General features: G+C 50.1%; 1 protein-coding gene across 3 annotated transcripts; it reads left to right on the top strand.

The window, feature by feature from the left end:
* The first annotated feature begins 275 nt into the window (after nucleotides 1-275).
* On the top strand, nucleotides 276-26688 carry LOC138390486 (aflatoxin B1 aldehyde reductase member 3). Of its 3 annotated transcripts, none has more exons than XM_069479425.1 (7): nucleotides 276-582; nucleotides 3332-3519; nucleotides 3713-3817; nucleotides 4897-4993; nucleotides 5235-5334; nucleotides 5893-6022; nucleotides 26277-26688. In XM_069479425.1, exons 1-7 carry the CDS (start codon nucleotides 312-314, stop codon nucleotides 26436-26438), a joined length of 1053 nt encoding a protein of 350 aa, XP_069335526.1. In that variant the 5' UTR covers nucleotides 276-311; the 3' UTR covers nucleotides 26439-26688. The 3 variants fall into 3 exon arrangements, with proteins under 3 accessions (XP_069335526.1, XP_069335525.1, XP_069335523.1); XM_069479424.1 differs by lacking the exon at nucleotides 26277-26688 and adding an exon at nucleotides 9815-10227; XM_069479422.1 differs by lacking the exons at nucleotides 276-582; nucleotides 3332-3519; nucleotides 3713-3817; ... (1 more) ...; nucleotides 5235-5334; nucleotides 5893-6022 and adding exons at nucleotides 19844-20150; nucleotides 22907-23094; nucleotides 23288-23392; ... (1 more) ...; nucleotides 24818-24917; nucleotides 25362-25491.
* Nucleotides 26689-27553: the final 865 nt, after the last annotated feature.

The raw sequence follows: 27553 nt of genomic DNA, 5'->3' as shown, positions 1-27553 counted from the left end.
TTCGCTGGACAAATCCCGGACCCAGTTTGGCCCTGGGGACCTGCGGCCAAGCCACAGCCATCCCGCCGCTGACGCCGCGAAGGTGTAGACGGTTTCCAAACCCTGCGGAGTCGCGTGCGCTGGGGGCGCGGGCGGTTCAGCCCCGTCCCCGGATTGCCCCGCCCCCGGGTCGCCCTGCCCCCGGATTGCCCCGCCCCCGCTAGCCCCGCCCCCGGATTGCCCCGCCCCCGGATTGCTCCGCTCCCGAGTCGCCCCGCCCCGCTCGCCCCGCCCAGGTCCTTAAGTCGCCACCGCGGCCCCAGCGGAGGCTCATGCTGCTGGCCGCCGCGCGTCACGCCCGGGCTTTGGGAGTCCCCGCCAACGCCGTCATGTCCCGGCAACTGTCGCAGGCCCGGCCCGGCACGGTGCTGGGCGCCATGGAGATGGGGCGCCGCATGGACGCCCCCTCAAGCGCCGCGGCCGTGCGCGCCTTCCTGGAGCGCGGCCACACGGAGATCGACACGGCCTTCGTGTACAGCGACGGCCAGTCCGAGACCATCCTGGGCGGCCTGGGGCTCGGGCTGGGCGGCAGCCGCAGCAGAGGTAAGGGTCACCCCGGACCGCCCCCTGCACCCTGCGGGGCTCATCCTGTCCCCAGCCGTGCACCGCCCGGCTCAGCCTGACCGCGGGCAGCACCGACAGCTTCATCCCCACACCCTGCCCCTGACACCCCTAAGTTCTGTGAACCCCGGGCTCCTCAAACACATCTGGCTCAGGACAACTGGGCTGTGCTTTGCCCCGACTCCTGTCCTCCCCCTTCCCTTCCTGAAAGGTGGCCCTATACCCTCCCCCAGGGACTCCCAACCCTAGTTTGGCCTTGAAGGAATTGGCGAACCCCTCTCTGGGGCTCTGAAAACGCTGGAGTCTGGCACTGTCAGCCCCCCACGCCAGTCCCTCCCCCAGTCCCTCCCAGGTGCCCCTGATGCCTAATCTGCAGAAATCCTGTTCTTATCACCCTGCCACTCCCTGGCACACCCCCCAGGTCAGGCTTTGGAACAAGGTGGTGATCTGCTTTCTGCTTGGTCATGCCAGGCTTGCTCTGGGCCCTAGACTTTGCTCTGGGTGCCCTGTTGTGTTGGCAGCGCTTCCCTCCTCACCAGGGTGGCAGTGCCTGGGAGCCTTTGTAGCTCCCCCACGCAGGATGGGGGAGTGGGGTGGGACAGTGTCTGACTGCCCTCTCAGTGCCAGGCTCTTTCCCAGGCTATGTGAGACAGCTGGACACTAAGCCCCTCCAGGAAGCTCTGATTCTACAGCTGGCTGAGGACCCTGAGGGAGCCCTTCATGGGTGGGAGCCAGTGAAGAAAGAACCGAGAGGAGTTTGCCAGGGGTGTTGGTGTGCAAAGGCAGTGAGATTTGGCACCCCGCAGGGTGTTGGAGTAGGCAGAGGTGGTTCAAGGGGAGGGTGTGTGTACGGGGCAGGGGAGCAACCCTCAGTCTGGTGCCGTTTGAGTTGCCTGGGGTGGTGCCTGGTAGGCACATAGTGAGGGTTCAGAAATGCCAGTGGCTACTTTGTTCTTCATGTTATCATTCTGCCTCCGTCCACTCTGTCATCTGGTGGAGGGTCTTGTTCTGTTTCTCCTCGGATTCACTGTCAGCGTGGTAGGTCCAGAACAACAGGAACAGATGCCTGCGGCTCAGTGCCACCGTCTTTCTAGACCACCTGGCGCATCTCAGCGAGAACTCTGATCTCAGTTTTTTTCCCCTTCTCCAATTCCTCCTTCTCTTCCATCCGTGAGGCCAGGGCTAGCTGGGCCAAGCCTGCAGATCCCAGATCTGAGGTTAAGTTCACACCAAGATGCGGAGGGATGGTGGTGGAATGGAAGGATTCTAAGCGAGTAGTCCCTCCAACCTGCCGTCTCCCAGGTCTCAAGGGCTGCAGTGACTGCCCACCTGCCGGCCCAAGTGACTTCCCAAGCGTGAAAAATGGGAAGAGGACTCTCAACTCACCCATCAGTCCAGCCAGCTAGGATTCCTAACAGGGGGCAGGGAAACATCGCTGAGCTCGCTTCTGACTCACTTGAAAGGCCAACCCTTGGCCTGTTCTTCTGGGGGGTGGTCTCTAATTGATCCCTGCCTTTCCTGCCCAGGGGCCCAGGGTGGCACCTCTTGCATCTCTTTCCTGAATTCCTGTTGCTGTCTCTTTAGTGGTTTTCCCATTTCCGGACCTGCTCTCTGTCCATGCTGCATTCAGAGTCATCTTTCACACTACAAGGCTGACCACTTAGCTCCCCGACATAAAAGCCTTCAGAGGCCCCCCACGGCCTCCTAAAGTCCACACTCTGTGGGCACCAGTCAAGTAGGAAGCAGGTCACATGCCCACTCTGAAGTCTGGGCTGTGCTAGAGAATGCCATCTGACCTGTGGCCCCTGCATGGGACTCCATGTACCTGGGGCTCTAGAAGCATGGACTCCCAGGCATGGCTCCCCGCACCCGTCATTCTTGCCTCTGAGCTTTTGCTCATGTCCCCACATTCTGGAATGAGTTCCTCACCCTTCCCCACCTGGTGGCCTCTGATTTCCCCTTGGAGATTTGGATTGGGCGTCTAAGGAAAACCTTCCTGAGCTCCCAGGCAGCCTCACATCTCCATGCCTGGGACTCCTCCAGCACCCTGTGCACCTCCTTGCCTCCCTGACTCTGAAGTGGCCTCTGAGACTGTGAGTCCTTGAGGGTGGGGGTCAGCTCCCTCTACCAGCCCCTACCACCAGGCCTGGCAAATCCAGCTACCCCATAATAATCACCATGGTGATGACATCAGCAGCTCAAAATGAGCACTTTTTATTTTTTAGAGAAAGAGTCTCACTCTCTCACCCTAGGCTGAAGTGCAGTGACATCATCATAGCTCACTATAACCTGAAACTACTGGGCTTAAGCGATCCTCCTGCCTCAGCCTCTGGAGCAGCTGGGACTACAGGCAGACACCACGATGCCTGGCTGACAGTTTTTGTAGAGTCAGGGTCTTGCTATGTTGCCCATGCTGGTCTTGAACTCCTGGGCTCAAGCAGTCCTGCCTCAGCCTCCCAAAGTGCTAGGATTACAGGTGGAAGCCACCGCGCCTGGCCCAAAATGAGCACTTTTGTCCAAGTTCTGATCAATCCTCAGGACCTCCCTACAAGACAGCACCATTTTCACTCTCATTATAGTTGAGACTCAGACAGGTTAAGTAACTTGGTCAAGGTCACGGAGCTAGTAATGGCAGAGCTGGGATTTTAACTCAGCTCTCTTAACTATTACACTAGACCCTCTTCCAGTATTTGATAGACTGTTCTGAACTTCTTTTTCTCTCCCTACAAAGTGAAAATTGCTACCAAGGCCATTCCGCTGTTTGGAAACTCACTGAAGCCTGACAGTGTCCGGTCCCAGCTGGAGACGTCATTGAAGAGGCTGCAGTGCCCCCGGGTGGACCTCTTCTACCTGCACATGCCAGACCACAGCACCCCCGTGGAAGAGACGCTGCGTGCCTGCCACCAGCTGCACCAGGAGGTGAGGGCAGCCCGCTGAGCTCCAGGAGGCGGCCTGCTGCTCTTATCCTTATCCTGATACTACTCAGGAGGGTGGAGGTGCCAGGCAGGCCCCAGGCACCGGGAACAGCTTCACTCCCAGGATACTCCCTGTGGTCTCCCCTTCCTGGTCTCCTGGGCTGCAGTAGGTTCTGACCACAGCCTCACTCCTGCAGGGCAAGTTTGTGGAGCTCGGCCTCTCCAATTATGCCGCCTGGGAGGTGGCCGAGATCTGTACCCTCTGTAAGAGCAACGGCTGGATCCTGCCGACTGTGTACCAGGTGAGGGCCACGGCTGCAGGGGCCTCGGTCTCCAGGGCTCTCGCTGATCTGGGTTCTCTTTGCCCCTCTGCCTGCCCCTGTGCCCTCTGCATAGCAGCCACTGTCCTGCTCAAAGCCTGCAGATGGCCGGGCACGGTGGCTCACGCCTGTAATCCTAGCACTCTGGGAGGCCGAGATGGGTGGATCGCTGGAGGTCAGGAGTTCCAGACCAGCCTGAGCAAGAGTGAGACCCCATCTCTACTAAAAATAGAAAGAAATTATCTGGCCAACTAAAATATATATAGAAAAAATTAGCCGGGCATGGTGGCGCATGCTTGTAGTCCCAGCTACTCTGGAGGCTGAGGCAGGAGGATCACTTAAGCCCAGGAGTTTGAGGTTGCTGTGAGCTAGGCTGACGCCATGGCACTCACTCTAGCCAGGGCAACAAAGCGACACTCTGTCTGAAAAAAAAAAAAAAAAAAAAAAAGGCCTGCAGATGGCTCCCTGGTGCCCTCAGGATGACATCTGAGCTGCCCAGCCCGGCCACCGGGCACCTGGCCACTTCTTGCCTGAGTGTGCACTTTGGTCCCTTCCTTTCCCGACTCCCTGTGCCCATCAGCCTTAAACACACCTTCTCAGTGCTCAGGCTTCACTTTGGTGACTCTTCCTCTGGCAGCCTTTCCTGACAGCTCAAAGGAGTCTCCAGCCTCCAAACCTCACTTTCATACATTCAGCGGGTACTTTTGAGGTCCTCATATGATCATAGAACCTGACTTGATTGTAATTATCTCTCTTCTTGTCTGGTTCTTTAACTTGACTGTAATGTCTCTTGGAGGCAGAGACTCTGTGAGAACTGCTCATGGTTGTAAATCCAGCATCCATCCCATAGTCAGTGCACACAGATATTTATGAAATGATATATCCAGTTCAGTTTCCTGTCTTTGGGTCCAATACCCTCTCCCCATCCCCTACCAACACTAGTGATTTTAGAAATATTGCAGAAGTCCTGAGCTTGTGTTGATTTAGAGTTTTAAGAGAGGAAGGCTGAGGTCCCTTCCCCTGACACATCCACCCTATCCAGCTGTCCCCTCTCCCTGCAGGGCATGTACAACGCCACCACTCGGCAGGTGGAAACAGAGCTCTTCCCCTGCCTCAGACACTTTGGATTGAGGTTCTACGCCTACAACCCTTTGGCTGGTATGTGCTGCCATGGGCAAGGCTCCTCCTGGGGTGGGAGGGCATTCCTGGCCCTGTCTCTGCCTGTTCCTGACCCGTAGATGCCGAGCCAGGAGCTGGGAAGCAGGGAGGGGTTGACAAGATGCTGGGCTTCATCCTCCATCCCTCCTCGGTCCTCCCCCATCTCCTGGTCCAGCACCCCTGGGGTGTGGCACCCTTGGGAGCAACCTGGGCCAGGGGTCTGAACGCATCCTTCCTGCAGGGGGCCTGCTGACCGGCAAGTACAAGTACGAGGACAAGGACAAGAAACAACCCCTGGGCCGTTTCTTTGGGAATACCTGGGCTGAGACCTACAGGAATCGGTGAGCGGGGGATGTCTGCCTCGGGGCGCCGGGTATGGAGGGATCCCCCTTATCCGAAATGAAGTTCTAGGCTGCCTTCCTAGGGCGTAAGGGTAAGGCCTTCGCTTGCTGCCTGTACCTACATGTCTTGATTCCTGCAGGATTATGAAACTCTCTGTGGGGTTTCTTCGTGTTTCCTTGGAACCTCCTGAGGAAATGGGGCTCCCTAGGCCTTATGGTCTCCAAGGCCCAGCTCTTCCCTGAGACATCACCTGCTGAGGAGGAGAGAAAGAACCCAGGGTGGAGCTCAGGAGGCCTGGGCCGAGTCTCACCCCATCTTAGCTGCCTTTGTGTCACTGGGTGCCATGGGGGGGTTCAGGAGTCTTCAGGAATCAACACGTCGGTGAGGGCTCTGGTGAGGGAGCCAGCCTCCTGGGTGGTTCTGAGACCCCATGAAGTAGGAGACCCCCAGCTAGAGAGGATGCTGGCCCCTCAGGGCTTCATGGACTGGGGTGTGGATGGCTGTCCTGGGGTGACCCCAAGGTACTGACCCTTGTGCCTTCGTCCCCATCTGCCCAGCTTCTGGAAGGAGCACCACTTTCAGGCCATTGCCCTGGTGGAGAAGGCCCTGCAGGCCACTTATGGTGCCAGCGCCCCCAGCATGACCTCGGCTACCCTGCGGTGGATGTACCACCACTCCCAGCTGCAGGTAACCAGCCGCCCTGGGTGCTGCTGCCCTTCCGGGGGAGCTAGAATGACCTTTAGGGCAACGGTCCCCAACATTTTTGGCACCAGGGACCAGTTTCATGGAAGACAGTGTTTCCAGGAACTTGGGGCAGGGATGGTTTCATGACGATTCAAGCACATTACATTTATTTTGCACTTTATTTCCATTATTATTACATTGTGATATATAATGAAATAATTATGCAGCTCACCATAATGCAGAATCAGTGGGAGCCCAGAGCTTGTTTTCCTGTAACTAGACGGTCCCATCTGGGGGTGATGGGAGCTAGTGACACCCGAAATGTGTTGCTTACGTCAAGTCTACTCCGTAATGTCATTTTGGTTGCCGTCACTGGAGAAAACATTGCTTCACAAAGATAAAATGTTGAAATGGAAGCAGGTTTTCCAGTGCTTTGTGGCAATCTCAGGATATTCCATCTTGACTTTAATCCAGAACGCATGGAGATTTGAAGTTGTAGCAAATATACTTTAGAGGCCACCATCATTTGTGATCTCAAGCAGTTGACGCTCTTCTAGCACGGACAAAGTTGATTCACCTGGCTTATTCACAAATGGGTCCCAGATCCGTTCCTTCCCGTTTTGGGGTCTTTAGTGGTTGGGAAGTAATGCTCAAACTCTTTTGAAAGCTGAGATAGGTGATCATGCACCAGCTGGGAGAAAGAAGGCCCTGGCTCAGTCTCTTTCAAAATCTCTGCTAATGTTTGAAATATGTCAAAGATCCCAGTGTTCACTCATCGCCATCCATGTTTGAATGCAGCCACTTTACCTGCCGACTTGAACACAGTTGTCATTCTCCCCTGAAATGACACATTGAATTCATTGAGCAGGTTGAATGTGTCACACAAGTAAGCAAGTTTTGCCACCCATTCTGTGTCACTGAAATGTGCGGCCAGTGATGACTTTTTCTAAAAGAAATCTCTGGAGCAGCTCTCGTAACTCAAAAACTCTGGCCAGTGATCCACCTTTAGAAAGCCACCTCACTTCCGTGTATAAGGGAAGATGTGTGTGCTCTGCGTCCATCTCTTCACAGCGCTGCACGGACAGATGTGAGTGAAGGGCATGTACTTTAATGCGGTTGAAAATTTTAATCACATCCTACAAAATATTTAGTTCAGGTGACATTTTCCAGCTAGCCCACATTTCTCCCTAGATGACACAGTGCGTAGACTGACATTCAGAAGCGACCTCCTTGACCCGAGTGGTGAAACCAGAAAGCCGTCCCGTCACGGCAGCTGCTCCAGCTGTGCATATACCAACGAAAAAGGACCAATTCAGTTTTCCTGATATGTAATCATTCAATGACTTGAATAGTTCTGAAGCCGTGGTGTTCCTTGGCAACAAAAGTGCACATAACATATCCTCTTGCACGTCTTCCTGAAAAATATGTCACACAAAAACAAGCATTGTTGCCTTGTTGTCAACATCGGTAAACTCATCAACCTGGATTGCGTACCACGGTGACTCATTAATCCTCTCTAACAATTGTGCCTCAGTCTCCTCTGCTATTTCATCATTCGTCTAGTTATGGTGCTAGCCGAAAGAGGAACACGTGCCACCGTTTGAACTGCACCCTCTCCTAAAAGTTCACGGCAAATGTCCTTAGCGGCAAGCGGGATCAACTCTTCCCCAATAGTAAAGGGCTTCTTAGCTTTAGCAATGCGGTCAGGCACTAAGAATGATGATCTCAGTGCAGACACATTTGATGAAGTGGTGGCCTTCGATAATTGCTTCTGTTCTTTGTGGTCACGTTTTTTTTCTTTTGAAAAATCCAAAGGTTTGTCTTTTAATGCAGGGTGCTTGGTCTCCATATGGTAAAGCAGTTTTGAAGGTTTCATGGCTTCGTTGACCAGTCACCACGTTTTATACAAAGTGGGCTTGGAGACTGTGAATCACCTGTGGCAATGAACTATAATTTGAGTAGGACTCTTGGCATTTTCTTTTACATGTGGCTTTCATTTTGTTGGCAGTCTTAGAGTCTTCTGCTGTCTCATCGTAGAGTCTGTCCGCCTTTGCAAAGAAGCTCTCCAGTGCTGTTTGCTTTTCACTCGTTTTTGCCAGGGTTAGCTTGTGGGCTTACCAAAACTGTGACCGAGACAAGTGCGCAGTATGGGAAAGAGGCACCTCTGGAAGTGGTAAATAAAATAATGGGCGGGACACGCACAGACTAAACTAAGTGTTGGATTCTGACTTAAACCCTGCCCACAGATACAGCTGTACAATTGAAGTACACCAGCTCACTTGCCGCTATAAAGCTTGCCACCAGATGCAGCTTAATTGTCACTTGCCACTGACTGATAGGGTTTTGATGAGTCTGCAAACAATTGATTTATTATGGTCTCTGTGCAGTCAAACCTCTCTGCTAATGATAATCTCTATTTGCAGCCTCTCCCCAGTGCTAGCCTCACCGCCTCAGCTCCAGCTCAGATCATCAGGCATTAGGTTCTCACAAGGAGCCGCAACCTAGATCCCTGGCGTGTGCAGTTTACAGTAGGGTTTGTGTTCCTGTGAGAATCTAATGCCATCGCTGATCTGACAGGAGGCGGAGCTTATGCCCTGATGCCAGTGATGGTGAGCAGCTATAAATGCAGATGAAGCTTCACTCCCTTGCCTGCTGCTCACCCCCTGAGAGTTCCTCAGCTCGAGGGCTGGAACTGCAGCATTAGGGAACTTCCAAAGAGTTTGTTTTCTCTGTTCCTTTGAAATTTCTCTTCCTTCGAGTTCTCATGGGCATTCTTCCCGTTGTTTGTTGATGTTATCTATGTGCCAGGCTTTGTAACAAGGGCTTTACAAACATGGGTTTCATCTCCCTTAGGCCTTATGAAGTATGATTATCCCAGTTGTATTGAGGAGGGAACTTGGGTTCACACAGTTATTAAGGGGACAGAATTTTTTTTTTTTTTTTTTTTTTTTGAGACAGAGTCTCACTCTGTTGCCCGGGCTAGACTGCCATGGTGTGGCGTCAGCCTAGCTCACAGCAACCTCAAACTCCTACGCTCAAGCGATCCTCCTGCCTCAGCCTCCCGAGTAGCTGGGACTACAGGCATGTACCACCATGCCCGGCTAATTTTTTCTGTATATTTTTAGTTGTCCAGTTAATTGCTTTCTATTTTTATTTTAGTAGAGACAGGGTCTTGCTCTTGCTCAGGATGGTCTCAAACTCGTGAGCTGAAGCGATCCACCTGCCTCAGCCTCCCAGAGTGCTAGGATTACAGGAGTGAGCCACCACGCCTGGCCAAGGGGACAGAAATTTTAACACAGGTTTAACCGTAAGACCTACTAGTCTCCCTCCTCTGGTGGGAGCTGAGGTTTCCTCTCTCTTGCTGTCCCCTGTCTTCCTGGTTCAAACTTTTCTCCAGCTTCAGCTTTGGAGGTGGCACAGTATCTGACATATATATACTGTAGGTGCTCACTAAATGGGAGCTAAGTGAGTCGCATAAGTTTTCACACCCATAATCACGTTGAAAGTCAAGACAGTAGAGTCCCCGAGAGGTGAATGACTTAGCCACAATGTCACAGGTTTTGGTGTTCGGAACTGGGCTGTGAAGGTAGGTCCGTCTGGGTGAGCCGTGTGGGGGCAGGGGAAACAATACGGGTCTCAAGTCACATCATTACAGCTGTCAAAGCAGTTCTTTCTGGATGCACAGGATACACGTAGACACGGAGCCCAGATCTTGGCAGGGCCGCTGCTGGGAGGGGCGTGTGAGTGGAGGCGTTGTGCAGAAGGATGTTGACCTCTGGCCGTCTCCCCTTGCAGGGTGCCCATGGGGACGCGGTCATCCTGGGCATGTCCAGCCTGGAGCAGCTGGAGCAGAACTTGGCAGCGACTGAGGAAGGGCCCCTGGAGCCGGCTGTCGTGGACGCCTTTGAGCAAGCCTGGCACCTGGTCGCCCACGAGTGTCCCAACTACTTCCGCTAGGTCCTGTCGTGGCTCAAGCTGCCACACGCCTTTCTGCTTTTTCTCTCACTCTGGCCAATCACTGCCTTAAGCTGATGTAGCAGGGTCTTTCGTGATTGTCTGGATCCGTGCACTGTTTTTCTAGATTCCCGTCTTGCTCCCTGTTGCCTTCACACCGTGGAAGGGCTGGGGCTGCGTCCTGCCCGGGCCTCTCCTACCTGAATAAAGTAGGCACGTGACCTGGCTGTGGCCCAGGCCTGCAGTGAACCGCACACACTTGTCTCCTCTGGTGCTCACAACGTGTTTCCCAGCCTGCTGGGGACTGGGAGAAAGGGGCTGAACCACGGGCTGGAGTCTTCAAAGGGTCCAGGGAGTGGGAGGGTCTCAGGAGCACACGGCCCTCCTCAGGGTCTCCTGGGTCCCTAGTTCTGAATGCCAGCCTGACTTCTCAACTGTGGGGCAGGAGATGGCTCTCACTCTTCTACACATGATAGAAAAAACGAGAGCTGTACACCTGCACAAGACTTTTTCCACTTTAGAATTGTCTCCTGAATACTTAGGAATGGAAGAATTTGAGCAGAAGCCTGCCAGTAGAGTCCCTGCCAAGAAGAAGAATAACACTGGGAACATTTCTGACACTCTGAATCTCAGCAGTGGCTTTACTCTTGTCTTAGCTGAAGCCTGCTGTCTGCTCATCCGTAAGATTCTCGGCCTTGTCTCTGAGCCTCCTGTTGGGAGTGGGGGCACTGGCTGCCAGGGTCCCCATTTCCCTCAGCAAACTTCTACTCCAAACTGGAGGCACCCAAGGCTGGAGAAGAAAGGAAAAATCCCAGGTGCAGTGATTGCTGTTTGACCATTTCCGATGCAGCAAGACCCCCCCAGCCTTGAGCAGCACCTTGGGGAGTCATGGGGCAGGTGGTAGGGCACAAGGCAGCAGCAGCAGCATGGGAAGCAGTCCCAGGCCCAACCTGGGAATTCAGACAACCCCACTAATCCAAGTGACTCTTTGTTCGAGGAAAAGTTCTATTTGCCTTCTAGAGGGAGATACCCTGCAGACAAATTTTTATTCTTTATCCAAAGAAGTCACCTTCCTTTGCCTTTATCCATAACAAAATAATTGCTTCCCCATACTAGGTACTCTATTAATTATCTTTATACAAAAAAACACATTAGAATTGAGTTACTTAAAATTAATACATCCCTCAAACTAATCAAAAGATTCAACGAAATCTGTATCAAAATGCCAGCTGGCCTTTTTTTTTTTTTTTTGCACAATACAGAAATTGACAAACTGATCCTAAAATGCATATGGAAATTCAAGGGACCCAGAATAACCAAAACAAACTTCGAAAAGAACAAAGTTGGAGGACACACTTCCTGATTTCAAACTTACTACAGAGCTGTAGTAATAAAGACTGTGGTTGTGGCATAGGGAATAGAATTGGGAGTCCACAAAAACCTTACTTGTACTGTCAATCGATGTTATTAATAGAGAAGAGTGCTAAGACAATTCAATGGGGGAAAGAGCAGTCTTCAACAACATCTGAATGTCTTCATGCCAAAGAATGAAGCTGGATCCCTTCCTCACGCCATACACAAGAAATAAACTCAAAATGGATCAAATACCTACAGCTACAACTGTAAAACCCTTGGAAGAAAATATTGTAATAAATCTTCATGACCTTGGGTTAGGCAATGGTTTCTTAGATATGCCACCAAAAACACAAGCAACAAAGGGAAAAATAGGTAAATTGGGCATCATCATAATTTTGCACTTTTGTGCTTCAAAGACGCCATCAAGAAAGTGCAAAGACAACCTACAGAATGGAAGAATATATTTGCAAATCACACATCTGTTAAGTAACTTATAGCTGTAGTATACAAAGCACTCTTACAACTTAATATTAAGAGGAAAAAACCCAATTAAACAGTGGACAAAGGATCTGAATAGACTTTTTTCCAAAGAGAATATCCAGATGGCCAGTGACCACATGCAAAGCTGCTCAGCATCACTACTTCTCAGAGAAAAGCAGATCAAAACCACTTCCCACTCAGAAAGCCAGAGTCACAGAAAGACAGAAAATAAGTGTTGAGGAGAGTGGAGAAATCTGAGCCTTCATGCACTGCTGGTGGGAACGCAGGATGGTGTAGACATTTCAGAAAACAGTCTGGCAGTTTCTCAAAAGAGGAAACAGAGTTATCATATGACCCAGCACTTCCACTTCTTAGGCACATACCTAAGTGAAACGAAACACATGTCCACACAGTAAGTTACAGGAATGTTCATAGGAGCACTGTTCGTTAAAGCCAAAAAGTGGAAACAGCCCGTGTCATCAGCTGATGAATCGGTAGAATGCATATACATACAGTGGAATACTATCAAGCATTAAAAAGGAATTAAATACTGAACAGCTACAATATAGCTGAGCCTTGAAGACAAGGGAAACAAGCCAGTCACAAAAGACCTCAGGTATATGATTACATTTACATGAAATGTCTGGAATGGACGAATCTATCAGAGACAAAAAGTAGATATTTCATACCTAGAACTGGGAGAGGTTTGGGGAGGAAATGGAGATTGACTGCTAATGAGTATGGGCTTTCTTTCTGGGGTGATGAAAAAGGTCTAAAATTGATTGTGATGGTTGCGTAACTCTGCACTGAAAACCATTGACTTACACAATTTCAATTGGTGAATTGTGTAGCATCTGAACTATGTCTCAATAAGGCTGTTTTTTTAAAAAAGAACAAAACAGTCACTTCGCTCACAATCTGCCTGGGCAGGGCTCAGTGGGGAAGCCTCGCCTGTTCCCCAGGGTCTGAGCAGTGATCACAAGCTGGAGTCTAGAATCACCTGGAGACTGATTCACTCACATGTCTGGTAGTTGGTGCTGAGTGTCAGCTGGAACATCAGCTGTCCTAGTCAACTGGCACACACGTGACCTCTCCGTGTGGCCAAGGTGTCCTCACAGTGTGGCAGCTGGCTTCCTGGGCAGCTTCTTGCCTGAGAAAACCAAGCAGAAACCGTATTGCCTCCCCCTGCCGGTATGTTTTTATTTTTTGTATTGCCTTTACTTCCCAGCTTCAGAACTCCACAGCAGCACTCTTTTGTCATGGGAGAAGGGTCAAAATCATGTTGTAAAAAGAGGATGTGAGAGAACACGTGGTCATCTTTGGAAGGTAAATGGTCACTGGGAGCAATAGTCCCGAGTGGTCAAGTCGAGAAGTTGGGCTTCAGGACCTCCCCATCTGTTAGAATCTTCTGGATACTGTATCTCAAACATATTTGATGGCTTTTTATCCCTAAAGAGCTTCTTCAAAAGATAGTTTCAAAACACCATGTTGTACACTATAAATATATATATGTATTTTATGTGTCAATTTAAAAATAAATGAGCATTCTGGAATCTTATATAAGTGCCATAATACAATGTGTGGTCGTTTTGTTTGGTGCTTGCTTGCTTATTTGTTTATTTTTAGATCTGGCTTGCTTCACTCAGCATAATTTTGAGATTCATCCATGTGATCGTGTCTATCAGTAGTTCCTTTTTATTGCTGAGTAGCAAGCACTCCATTGTATGGATATACCACGATTGGTTAATCCTTGCATGTATTGGTGGACGTTTGGGTGGTTTTCAGTTTGTAGCTAGTACAAATAAAGTGCTATGGACATTTATGTACAATCAATACAAATAAATGAGAACGGAAAAAAGACCTAAAGGAACAGAGTTGGATCCGGAAAGAATCAAACATATTTAATCATCTTCAAACTAAGGAAACTGGTCCGTAGTGTATAAAAGAATGGAGAGTGAGGTGGTATGGATTTTGTACACGGGCATCCATGAGGAAGGAGCTACTGAGCTTAGGGCTGGCGGGAGGGCTTCTGGGCTGTCCCGCTCGCTTCCCGTGATTCTGGCTGCTGTTCTAGTGATTGGGGTGGTTGACGTCGGCAGCGTCTCACATCTGGGATTCTGCGCACGTTGCAGAAGCAATAGGAAGGTGAGAGCGTCGGGCTCCGTAACTGCTTATGAGCAAGTACATTTCTGCTCCACAGGTTTTCAGTTTAGCAAGGCTATTTTTACCACCACATTGTTCCCCACCTAAATGTAAGCGTATCACCACTGTGGAAACAAATTTCCTCAATGTTGAACTTTATCACTGAATAAAATAGCATTCAGAATAGTGTCAGATGCTTCACCTTTGACAAAATGACCTTCCAAAAGCATAGAGGAAATATTTAAGACTCTTACGGGCCGGGCGCGGTGGCTCACGCCTGTAATCCTAGCACTCTGGGAGGCCGAGGCGGGTGGATCGCTCGAGGTCAGGAGTTCGAGACCAGCCTCAGCAAGAGCGAGACCCCACCTCTACTAAAAATAGAAAGAAATTATATGGACAACTAAAATATATATATACAAAAAATTAGCCGGGCATGGTGGCACATGCCTGTAGTCCCAGCTACTCGGGAGGCTGAGGCAGTAGGATCGCTTAAGCCCAGGAGTTTGAGGTTGCCGTGAGCTAGACTGACGCCACGGCACTCACTCTAGCCCGGGCAACAGAGCGAGACTCTGTCTGAAAAAAAAAAAAAAAAAAAAAAGACTCTTACGGTATAAACAGGGAAAGTTAAAGGGATGGAAAGGAAGGTAGGATTTCTATGCTTCAACTTGTAAAATGATGCCACCAGTAGACCGTCCTAAGCTAGGTACCTATGATGTAACACCTGGAGTAACCATTTCAAAAGCTGTACAAAGAGATACACTCAAAAACGCTGTCATAAAATCAGACTCTTAAGAAAACATTTCAATTACCTGACAGGAAAGGAGGAGAAGGAAAAGAGAGAAACAAAGAAACAGAGAACAAACAAAACAAAAAGTAAAATGGCACACTTAAACGCAAATGGTCTAAATCTACTACTGAAAAGACAGAGTTTGGCACAGTGGATTAAAACAAGGTGACCTAAGTATATGCTTTCCTTAGAGACTCACTTCAAATACCGTGATATGGACAGCTTGAAAGTAAAAGAAAAGAACAAGATAAAGCATGAAAACTAATCAAAAGAAAGCAGTAATGGCATAGTAATGTCAGACAAAGTAGACTTCAGAATAAAGAAAATTATCAGAGACAGAGGTCATTATGTAATGGTTTTAAAAAGGTCGATTCACCAAGAAGGCATAGCGACCTAAATGTGTAAGCACCAAACAGCGCTACCAAAATAGGTAAAGCAAAAACTGACAGACCTGCAGGTAGAAATAGACAAATCCACCATTATGGTTGGAGACGTCAACACCCCTCTCTTAACAATTGATAGAACACCTACCCAGAAAATCAGCAAGAATATAGAAGAACTCAAAAAAGCCATCCACCATCAAGTCTATTCAGCATTTATAGGACACTTCACCCAACAGCAGTTGTTGACTGCACCTAGGTTGTGATATTGTGGTACAGCTTTGCAAGAGGTTCCTATTGGAGAAAGCTGAGGAAAGCGTACCAGGGATCTCTCTGCATTATTTCTTATATCTGAGTATGAGTCTAAAATTATCTCAAAATGTAAAAGTTTAATTTAAAAAATGAACAACTGTCCTTCCCATTTAAAAGTAGTCAAAGAAGGGCCGGCTGTGGTGGGTCACACCTATAATCTTAGCACTCTGGGAGGCCAAGGTGGGAGAATTGCTTTAGGTCAAGAGTTCCATACCAGCCTGAGCAACAGAAAGACTCCATCTGTATTAAAAATAGACAAAATTAGCCAGGCATGGTGGCGCATGCCTGCAGCCCCAGCTACTAGGGAGGTGGAGGCAAGACAATTGCTTGAGCCCAGGAATTTGAGGTTGCAGTGAGCTATGGTGATGCCATGGCACTCTAGCCAAGGCAACAGAGTGAGACTGTGTCTCAAAAAAAAAAAAAAAAAGTAGAGATGCTGTACATGTTAATCCTGTTGTCCTAACTAAGGTCTGTATTTAGGGTGTACAAAACATAATCCCAGGCTTTAAAACTCTATTTTGATTGATTCAGGCAAAGATTATCAATGGATGAAAGCATAAGATGAAAGACTGATGGGAACTTTACAGTGGAGGGAGCAGGCTGGCACCACCTGAAGGCACTGCTTGATCTCAGCGTTGCTGGGACCGGGCGGACCACGCTGTCTGTGCTTCCCCGATGGGATGCACCGGGTAGTACACGGTATCACTGAAGAAGTATGCTTACCAAAAAACCAAAACCAAAACAAACAAAACATAAGCTGAACTAGAAGGCGACCTAGCCTCTACCACGAACTTCCATTTGTCAAGAATTACTAGAGGACAGAAGAACAAGTTAGATGAAACCATTTCTATGGAAACGGATCATGGGACATTTTATAGCCAAACTGATGGGTCTTTTCAACAAGCAAATACACGGACTTGGGGAGAGCTCAGTAGGACTGCTGTGGTTTAAAATAGACACTAGAGGATGGACGTGGTGGCTCACACCTTTGTAATCCCAGCACTTGGGGAGGCAGAGGTAGGTGGATCACTCCGGGGCATGAGTTGGAAACCAGCCTGAGCAACATTTTGAGACCTCGTCTCTACAAAAACTGCACTCCCGGGCAACAGAGTGAGACCTTGTCTCTAAATAAATAAATAAATAGAAAATAAAATAGACACAAGAAATACAGTATAATAACCAAATACAATGTGTAAATCATGTTTGGATGCTAATTGAAACCAACTGAAACATACTTTTTAAAAAAGCAATCAGTGATATTTGAAAATGGACCTAGTATTAAGTGACACCAAAGAATTGTTAATTTTATTAACGTGATAATGGCATTATAGTTATGTAAAAATTTGTCTATTGTTACGCACGCACTGAAATATGTTAGGATAACTAGTATGTCCAGTACAATGTTAAATAAAAGTGGTGAGAGCAGGCATCATTGTCTGGTTCCCAATCTAAGGGGGAAAGTTTTCTGATTTCACCATTAAATATAAAGTTAGCTGTAGGTTTTTTATATGTGTCCTTTATCAGTTTGAAGACTTCTCCTCTCTCTATTCCAACTTTGCTGAAAGGTTTTTTTCCTCTTATGAATAGGCATTACATTTTGTTAGAGGTTTTCTCTCCATCTGTTGAGATGATCATATGGGTTTTATTTTATAGCCTGTTAGTGTAGTAAATTATATCAGTTGATTTTCAAATCCTAAGCCAACCTTGTATTCCTGGAATGAAACTAATTTAATCATGATGTGTTGTTATTTTTATATCCTAGTATTTGATTTGCTAAATTTTAAAAGTATTTTTGTGTCTAGACTCATGAAGGATATTTGTCTATAGTTTCTTGTCTTGTAACATCTTTGTCTCATTTGCTATCTGGATGATACTGGCCTGAGAAGATGAGTTGAGACGTGATCCCTCCTCTTCTATTTACTGGAAACATTTCTGTAGAATTGGTATTGTTTCTTCCCTAAGCGATATGTAGAATTTATTAATGAAGCCATGTAGACCTAGAATTTCGTGGGGATATTTTTTTTTTTTACTAAGAATTCAATATCTTTACTAGGTGATGATCCAGGTTGCCTTTTTCTTCTTTGGTGGACCTTGGTAGTTTGTGTTTTTCAAGGAAGTTTCACATTTCATCTAATTTATCAAATTTATTGGCATAAAGGTATTCATAATATTCTCTTATTGCCATTTTAATTTCTGTAAGATTTCCAGTGATGTCTCTTCTTCTCTTTTGATATAGTTAATCCATGCATTCTCTCTTTTATTCCTAATCAGTCTAGCTAGAGGTTTATCAACTTTATTGGTCTGTTTATAGACTCTACTTCTGGGTTTATTGATTTTTTTCTATCGTGTTTCTCTTTTCTATTTTATTTATTTTGGCTTTTATCTTTACAATTTCCTTCCTTCTGCTAACTTTGGGTTTACTTGTTTCTTCCATTTCTGGTTTCTTAAAGTGGAAGCTTAAATTATTGATTTGAGATATTTCTTCTTTTATAGTATGTTCAAGTAGGGCTATAAATTTCCCTCTTAGCACTACGGTAGCTGCATTTCAGAAAATTGGATATGTCATGTTTTCACTTTCATTCAGCTCAAAATTCCTTCTAATTTCCCTTGTGATTACATCTTTGATCAATGGACAATGTACTTTGATCAATGGACTAAGTAGTTATTTAATTTCCAAATATTTGTGGATTTCCCAGATATCATTCTGTTATTTTTTTCTAGTGGAATTTTACTGGGCTCAGAGACACACTTTGTATCACTTAAATTCTTTAAATTTATTAAGACTTGTTTTATGCTCCCAGATATGGTGTAGCTTGGTGAATTGGCACTGGAAATGAATACATATTGTGCTGTTGTTAGATATTCTATTAATGTTAAGTCAAGTTAGTTAATAGTGTTGTTCAAGTCTTGTATACCTTTACTGAGTTTCTGTAAATTATGACTAATAATTGTTATCCCATTACTGAGAAAGGAGTGTTGAAATTTCTAACTATAATTTCATCTTTGTCTATTTCTTCTTTAATTCTATTATTGTTTTCATGTATTTTGATGCGTTATGATCAGGTGCATACACATTTAGGATTATGTCCTCTTGATTAATTGGCCTTTTTGTCATTATGCTATGTCCCTCTTTGTCTTTGATAGTATTCTTTGTTTCGAAATCTCCTTTGTCTGATATTCATGTAACCTCTCCAACTTTTTTTTACTTAGTTTTGTCAAGGTATGTCTTTTCCCATCCTTTCACTTTTAACCTATCTCTGTGTAAGGCTGGTGGCAGGCACCCCTCTTCTCCCTAATGGAAAAAGAAGCCGCCCACAGACCTGCCAAGGACAACGTCTGCAAGGCCCGGCTAAGTTAAAGGACAACCACACCTGGATGGTTACCCTGATAAGCGTCTGGGTTCCTAAAGTCCACACATACCACCGGCTCCTCCTATTTCTCAATACCGGTCCTAAAACTGCAACGGAAAATTCCTTGCTCTCCCCACCATAAATCTTCCTGCCAAAGAAACCCCTACCCCCAGCCCTAAAAACATATATAAACCCACTCAGACTTCTGGGCAATGCGACTTCCCGGGTGTGTGTCTGTCTCTCTCTCTCTCTCTCTCTCTCTCTCTCTCTCGGGGCCCGTGAACCTCGCCCGAGAGCGCCCCAATAAAGCCTCGTTGCTTACCCCTTTCAACTCTGCTCCTCTTTCTTTCTCTGGCTCCAGCCAATCCAAAAACCTTACACTCTGTTTATATATTTCACCAGGTTTCTGGTACTTACCATATACCTGGGTTTTATTTTTTTATCTAATATGACAATCTCTGCCTTTTACTTGGGAGTGTTTATATACTTCATATTTAATGCAATTAGTGATATGATTGGGTTTAAAACTATCTTGCTATTTGTTTTATTCATTTGTTTCATTTAATTTTTTCATACCCCATTTTTGTTGGCCTGAAAAAAGTCATTATTTTGCCTTCACTTTTCAAAGGCGTTTTCACTTAGGTATACAATTCAAAGCTGACAGTTCTCTTCTTTCAACACTTTAAGCGTGTCGCTCCCCAGGGATGCCGTCTGGGACCCCACGGCAGGCGCGACAGACCTTGAGCCACCCGCCCGCTAAGCTCCCTCGGGAAGCGGACAGACGCGGGGACAGCTGGGGGCGAGGCCAAGGGAGGCGGGCGTCGCGGCAGGGAAGCCTGAGGCGTTCGCTGGGCGAATCCCGGACCCAGTTCGGCCCTGGTGACCTTCGGCCAAGCCACAGCCATCCCGCCGCTGACGCCGCGAAGGTGTAGACGGTTTCCAAACCCTGCGGAGTCGCGTGCGCTGGGGGCGCGGGCGGTTCAGCCCCGCCCCCGAATTGCCCCGCCCCCGGGTCGCCCTGCCCCCGGATTGCCCCGCCCCCGGTTTGCCCCGCCCCGCCCAGGTCCTTAAGTCGCCACCGCGGCCCCAGCGGAGGCTCATGCTGCTGGCCGCCGCGCGTCACGCCCGGGCTTTGGGAGTCCCAGCCAACGCCGTCATGTCCCGGCAACTGTCGCAGGCCCGGCCCGGCACGGTGCTGGGCGCCATGGAGATGGGGCGCCGCATGGACGCCCCCTCAAGCGCCGCGGCCGTGCGCGCCTTCCTGGAGCGCGGCCACACGGAGATCGACACGGCCTTCGTGTACAGCGACGGCCAGTCCGAGACCATCCTGGGCGGCCTGGGGCTCGGGCTGGGCGGCAGCCGCAGCAGAGGTAAGGGTCGCCCCGGACCGCCCCCTGCACCCTGCGGAGCTCATCCTGTCCCCAGCCGTGCACCGCCCGGCTCAGCCTGACCGCGGGCAGCACCGACAGCTTCGTCCCCACACCCTGCCCCTGACACCCCTAAGTTTTGTGAACCCCGGGCTCCTCAAACACATCTGGCTCAGGACAACTGGGCTGTGCTTTGCCCCACTCCTGTCCTCCCCCTTCCCTTCCTGAAAGGTGGCCCTATACCCTCCCCCAGCGACTCCCAACCCTAGTTTGGCCTTGAAGGAATTGGCGAACCCCTCTCTGGGGCTCTGAAAACGCTGGAGTCTGGCACTGTCAGCCCCCCACGCCAGTCCCTCCCCCAGTCCCTCCCAGGTGCCCCTGATGCCTAATCTGCAGAAATCCTGTTCTTATCACCCTGCCACTCCCTGGCACACCCCCCAGGTCAGACTTTGGAACAAGGTGGTGATCTGCTTTCTGCTTGGTCATGCCAGGCTTGCTCTGGGCCCTAGACTTTGCTCTGGGTGCCCTGTTGTGTTGGCAGCGCTTCCCTCCTCACCAGGGTGGCAGTGCCTGGGAGCCTTTGTAGCTCCCCCACGCAGGATGGGGGAGTGGAGTGGGACAGTGTCTGACTGCCCTCTCAGTGCCAGGCTCTTTCCCAGGCTATGTGAGACAGCTGGACACTAAGCCCCTCCAGGAAGCTCTGATTCTACAGCTGGCTGGGGACCCTGAGGGAGCCCTTCCTGGGCGGGAGCCAGTGAAGAAAGAACCGAGAGGAGTTTGCCAGGGGTGTTGGTGTGCAAAGGCAGTGAGATTTGGCACCCCGCAGGGTGTTGGAGTAGGCAGAGGTGGTTCAAGGGGAGGGTGTGTGTACGGGGCAGGGGAGCAACCCTCAGTCTGGTGCCGTTTGAGTTGCCTGGGGTGGTGCCTGGTAGGCACATAGTGAGGGTTCAGAAATGCCAGTGGCTACTTTGTTCTTCATGTTATCATTCTGCCTCCGTCCACTCTGTCGTCTGGTGGAGGGTCTTGTTCTGTTTCTCCTCGGATTCACTGTCAGCGTGGTAGGTCCAGAACAACAGGAACAGATGCCTGCGGCTCAGTGCCACTGTCTTTCTAGACCACCTGGCGCATCTCAGCGAGAACTCTGATCTCAGTTTTTTTCCCCTTCTCCAATTCCTCCTTCTTTTCCATCCGTGAGGCCAGGGCTAGCTGGGCCAAGCCTGCAGATCCCAGATCTGAGGTTAAGTTCACACCAAGATGCGGAGGGATGGTGGTGGAATGGAAGGATTCTAAGCGAGTAATCCCTCCAACCTGCCGTCTCCCAGGTCTCAAGGGCTGCAGTGACTGCCCACCTGCCGACCCAAGTGACTTCCCAAGCATGAAAAATGAGAAGAGGACTCTCAACTCACCCATCAGTCCAGCCAGCTAGGATTCCTAACAGGGGGCAGGGAGACATCGCTGAGCTCGCTTCTGACTCACTTGAAAGGCCAACACTTGGCCTGTTCTTCTGGAAGATGGTCTCTAATTGATCCCTGCCTTTCCTGCCCAGGGGCCCAGGGTGGCACCTCTTGCATCTCTTTCCTGAATTCCTGTTGCTGTCTCTTTAGTGGTTTTCCCATTTCTGGACCTGCTCTCTGTCCATGCTGCATTCAGAGTCATCTTTCACACTACAAGGCTGACCACTTAGCTCCCCGACATAAAAGCCTTCAGAGGCCCCCCACGGCATCCTAAAGTCCACACTCTGCGGGCACCAGTCAAGTAGGAAGCAGGTCACATGCCCACTCTGAAGTCTGGGCTGTGCTAGAGAATGCCATCTGACCTGTGGCCCCTGCATGGGACTCCATGTACCTGGGGCTCTAGAAGCATGGACTCCCAGGCATGGCTCCCTGCACCCATCATTCTTGCCTCTGAACTTTTGCTCATGTCCCCACATTCTGGAATGAGCTTCTCACCCTTCCCCAACTTGGTGGCCTCTGATTTCCCCTTTGAGATTTGGATTGGGCGTCTAAGGAAAGCCTTCCTGAGCTCCCAGGCAGCCTCACATCTCCATGCCTGGGACTCCTCCAGCACCCTGTGCACCTCCTTGCCTCCCTGACTCTGAAGTGGCCTCTGAGACTGTGAATCCTTGAGGGTGGGGGTCAGCTCCCTCTACCAGCCCCTACCACCAGGCCTGGCACATCCAGCTACCACATAATAATCACCATGGTGATATCATCAGCAGCTCAAAATGAGCACTTTTTATTTTTTAATTTTTAGAGAAAGAGTCTCACTCTCTTACCCTAGGCTGAAGTGCAGTGACGTCATCATAACTCACTGTAACCTGAAACTGCTGGGCTTAAGCGATCCTCCTGCCTCAGCCTCTGGAGCAGCTGGGACTACCAGGCAGACACCACGATGCCTGGCTGACAGTTTTTGTAGAGTCAGGGTCTTGCTATGTTGCCCATGCTGGTCTTGAACTCCTGGGCTCAAGCAGTCCTGCCTCAGCCTCCCAAAGTGCTAGGATTACAGGTGGAAGCCACCGCGCCTGGCCCAAAATGAGCACTTTGATCCAAGTTCTGATCAATCCTCAGGACCTCCCTACAAGACAGCACCATTTTCACTCTCATTATAGTTGAGACTCAGACAGGTTAAGTAACTTGGTCAAGGTCACGGAGCTAGTAATGGCAGAGCTGGGATTTTAACTCAGCTCTCTTAACTATACACTAGACCCTCTTCCAGTATTTGATAGACTGTTCTGAACTTCTTTTTCTCTCCCTACAAAGTGAAAATTGCTACCAAGGCCATTCCGCTGTTTGGAAACTCACTGAAGCCTGACAGTGTCCGGTCCCAGCTGGAGACGTCATTGAAGAGGCTGCAGTGCCCCCGGGTGGACCTCTTCTACCTGCACATGCCAGACCACAGCACCCCCGTGGAAGAGACGCTGCGTGCCTGCCACCAGCTGCACCAGGAGGTGAGGGCAGCCCGCTGAGCTCCAGGAGGCGGCCTGCTGCTCTTATCCTTATCCTGATACTACTCAGGAGGGTGGAGGTGCCAGGCAGGCCCCAGGCACCGGGAACAGCCTCACTCCCAGGATCCCCCCTCTGGCCTCCCCTTCCTGGTCTCCTGGGCTGCAGTAGGTTCTGACCACAGCCTCACTCCTGCAGGGCAAGTTTGTGGAGCTCGGCCTCTCCAATTATGCCGCCTGGGAGGTGGCCGAGATCTGTACCCTCTGTAAGAGCAACGGCTGGATCCTGCCGACTGTGTACCAGGTGAGGGCCACGGCTGCAGGGGCCTCGGTCTCCAGGGCTCTCGCTGATCTGGGTTCTCTTTGCCCCTCTGCCTGCCCCTGTGCCCTCTGCATAGCAGCCACTGTCCTGCTCAAAGCCTACAGATGGCCGGGCACGGTGGCTCACGCCTGTAATCCTAGCACTCTGGGAGGCCGAGGTGGGAGGATCGCTCAAGGTCAGGAGTTTGAGACCAGCCTGAGCAAGAGCGAGACCCCATCTCTACTAAAAATAGAAAGAAATTATCTGGCCAACTAAAATATGTATAGAAAAAATTAGCCGGGCATGGTGGCGCATGCTTGTAGTCCCAGCTACTCGGGAGGCTGAGGCAGGAGGATCGCTTAAGCCCAGGAGTTTGAGGTTGCTGTGAGCTAGGCTGACGCCATGGCACTCACTCTAGCCAGGGCAACAAAGCGACACTCTGTCTCAAAAAAATAAATAAATAAATAAAAGACCTGCAGATGGCTCCCTGGTGCCCTCAGGATGACATCTGAGCTGCCCAGCCCGGCCACCGGGCACCTGCCCACTTCTTGCCTGAGTGCACACCTTGGTCCTTTCCTTCCCCGACTCGGTGTGCACGTCAGCCTGGAGCCCTCCTCCCCTCCTTGCCCTGGGGAAGCACTCGGGCCCCACGTGGATGTCTCTCCTTCTGTCCTGTCTAGACAGCCCAGAGGAGCCTGAGATCCTTTACTGTCTTCTCATTCATTCTACAAATGTTTGCGCACCTACTTGGCACCAGGTGCTGGTCACGGAACTGACTAGTGTATTACAATTGCCTCTTTATAATACTCGTTTACATTCTACCTTACTATGGAATCTTTGAGGGAAGGAACCTGTTCTTTTGGCTTATGGATGCAAATCTGACAACCAGCCCATAGTTGGTGCCATAAAATTTGGCTGAATAAGTGAATATTCCTTGGGCATAAGCCCCCTTCACCACCACCACTAAGTATATGCCCAGGTTGTTAAGGGCCTGGAATTGTTAAGGTCTGAATTGAGGGTTCTGCAGGGGTAAATTTGGGGTCCCTTCCCCTGACACGTCCACCCTATCCAGCTGTCCCCTATCTCCACAGGGCATGTACAACGTCACCACCCGGAAGGTGGAAACAGAGCTCTTCCCCTGCCTCAGACACTTTGGATTGAGGTTCTACGCCTTCAACCCTTTGGCTGGTATGTGCTGCCATGGGCCAGGCTCCTCCTGGGGTGGGAGGGCATTCCCGGCCCTGTCTCTGCCTGTTCCTCACCCGTAGATGCCGAGCCAGGAGCTGGGAAGCAGGGAGGGGTTGACAAGATGCTGGGCTGCGTCCTCCATCCCTCCTCGGTCCCTCCCCATCTCCTGGTCCAGCACCCCTGGGGTGTGGCACCCCTGGGAGCAACCGGGCCAGGGGTCTGAACGCAGCCTTCCTGCAGGGGGCCTGCTGACCGGCAAGTACAAGTACGAGGACAAGGATGGGAAACAACCCCCAGGCCGTTTCTTTGGGAGTAATGTGGCTGAGATCTACAGGAATCGGTGAGCGGGGGATGTCTGCCTCGGGGCGCCGGGTATGGAGGGATCCCCCTTATCCGAAATGAAGTTCTAGGCTGCCTTCCTAGGGCGTAAGGGTAAGGCCTTCACTTGCTGCCTGTACCTACATGTCTTGATTCCTGCAGGATTATGAAACTCTCTGTGGGGTTTCTTCGTGTTTCCTTGGGACCTCCTGAGGAAATGGGGCTCCCTGGGCCTTATGGTCTCCAAGGCCCAGCTCTTCCCTGAGACATCACCTGCTGAGGAGGAGAGAAAGAACCCAGGGTGGAGCTCAGGAGCCTGCTGGGTGGTTCTGAGATCCCATGAAGTAGGAGACCCCCAGCTAGAGAGGATGCTGGCCCTTTAGGGCTTCATGGACTGGGGTGTGGGTGGCTGTCCTGGGGTGACCCCAAGGTACTGACCCTTGTGCCTTCGTCCCCATCTGCCCAGCTTCTGGAAGGAGCACCACTTTCAGGCCATTGCCCTGATGGAGAAGGCCCTGCAGGCCACTTATGGTGCCAGCGCCCCCAGCATGACCTCGGCCGTCCTGCGGTGGATGTACCACCACTCCCAGCTGCAGGTAACCAGCCGCCCTGGGTGCTGCTGCCCTTCCGGGGGAGCTAGAATGACCATTAGGGAACTGCAAAAGAGTTTGTTTTCTCTATTCCTCTGAAATTTCTCTTCCTTCCAGTCCTCCTGGGCATTCTTCCCATTGTTTGCTGATGTTATCTACGTGCCAGGCTTTGTAACAAGGGCTTTATAAACATGGATTTCATTATCCCTTAGGCCCCACGCAGTATGATTATCCCAGTTTTAGTGAGGATGGAACTGGGGTTCACACAGCTATTAAGGGGACAGAAATTTTAACACAGGTTTAACCGTAAGACCTACTAGTCTCCCTCCTCTGGTGGGAGCTGGGGTTTCCTCTCTCTTGCTGTCCCGTCTTCCTGGTTCAAACTTTTCTCCAGCTTCAGCTTTGGAGGTGGCATAGTGTCGGACATATGTATACAGTAGGTACTCAGTAAATGGGAGCTAAGTGAGTCACATATGTTTTAACACCCATAACCACGCTGAAAGTCAAGACAATGGAGTCCCCGAGGGACACTTAGCCCCAGTGTCACAGCTTTGGGGTTCACAATGGGGCCGTCAAGGTAGGTCCGTCTGGGTGAGCCGTGTCGGGGCAGGGGAAAGAATACGGGTCTCAAATCACGTCATTACAGCTGTCAAACCACCCCAGTTCTTTCTGGATGCACAGGATACACGTAGACATGGATCCCAGATCTTGGCAGGGCCGCTGCTGGGAGGGGCGTGTGAGTGGAGGCGTTGTGCAGAAGGGTGTTGACCTCTGGCCGTCTCCCCTTGCAGGGTGCCCATGGGGACGCGGTCATCCTGGGCATGTCCAGCCTGGAGCAGCTGGAGCAGAACTTGGCAGCGACTGAGGAAGGGCCCCTGGAGCCGGCTGTCGTGGACGCCTTTGAGCAAGCCTGGCACCTGGTTGCCCACGAGTGTCCCAACTACTTCCGCTAGGTCCTGTCGTGGCTCAAGCTGCCACACGCCTTTCTGCTTTTTCTCTCACTCTGGCCAATCACTGCCTTAAGCTGATGTAGCAGGGTCTTTCGTGATTGTCTGGATCCGTGCACTGTTTTTCTAGATGCCCGTCCTGCTTCCTGTTGCCTTCACACCGTGGAAGGGCTGGGCTGCGTCCTGCCCGGGCCTCTCCTACCTGAATAAAGTAGGCACGTGACCTGGCTGTGGCCCAGGCCTGCAGTGAACCGCACACACTTGTCTCCTCTGGTGCTCACAACGTGTTTCCCAGCCTGCTGGGGACTGGGAGAAAGGGACTAAACCACGGGCTGGAGTCTTCAAAGGGTGCAGGAAGTGGGAGGGTCTCGGAGCACAGGGCCCTCCCCAGGATCTCCTGGGTCCCTAGTTCTGTTCCTTTGTTTTACTAGACAAGGTCTCACTGTGTTTTCCAGGCCTGAGTGCAGTGGCACCATCATAGCTCACTGTAACTTTGAATTCCTAGGCTCAAGTGGATCCTCTTGCCTCAGAATCCCAGTAAGCTGGGACTATAGGCATGCACGAGCACACCCAGCTAATTTTTTTTTTTTTTTTTCTTTTTTGAGACAGAGCCTTGCTCTGTTGCCTGGGCTAGAGTGAGTGCCGTGGCATCAGCCTAGCTCACAGCAACCTCAAACTCCCGGGCTCAAGCAATCCCTCTGCCTCAGCCTCCCGAGTAGCTGGGACTACAGGCAATTGAGTGGCTGCTGGGGCCAGCCTTCTTCTGTCCCTTTTCTGACTTTTTTTCGGCCCATGGTTAAAAGCCACCCCTTTCCAAATACCATTCCTAGAGGCAACTTTCTAAACTCTTACAGCTTTCTTTCCCTCCGGCAGTTACTGTGGTATCTCTAAAGCACACACTTAACTTACCACATTTAGACATTATCTGTGGATTGCTAGAGAGCTCCTAATCTTTCTAGACTTACAGAAGCCAAGTCTCCAAGGTTAATTTCTGTGTACAATACGATTTACTTGCTTGCTTTTTGTTTTCTCCCCCTTGGGAGGAGGGCAAAAGCAAGGCAGGCTTTGTGCAAAAGGCACCAGTGCCAGTTTTTTTAAACAGCCAAGAACTCAAGCAGTGG

Source organism: Eulemur rufifrons, chromosome 8, assembly GCF_041146395.1.
Source record: "Eulemur rufifrons isolate Redbay chromosome 8, OSU_ERuf_1, whole genome shotgun sequence".
In the NCBI taxonomy this organism is placed as follows: domain Eukaryota; kingdom Metazoa; phylum Chordata; class Mammalia; order Primates; family Lemuridae; genus Eulemur; species Eulemur rufifrons.
This window is presented reverse-complemented; position numbering and strand designations above follow the sequence as displayed.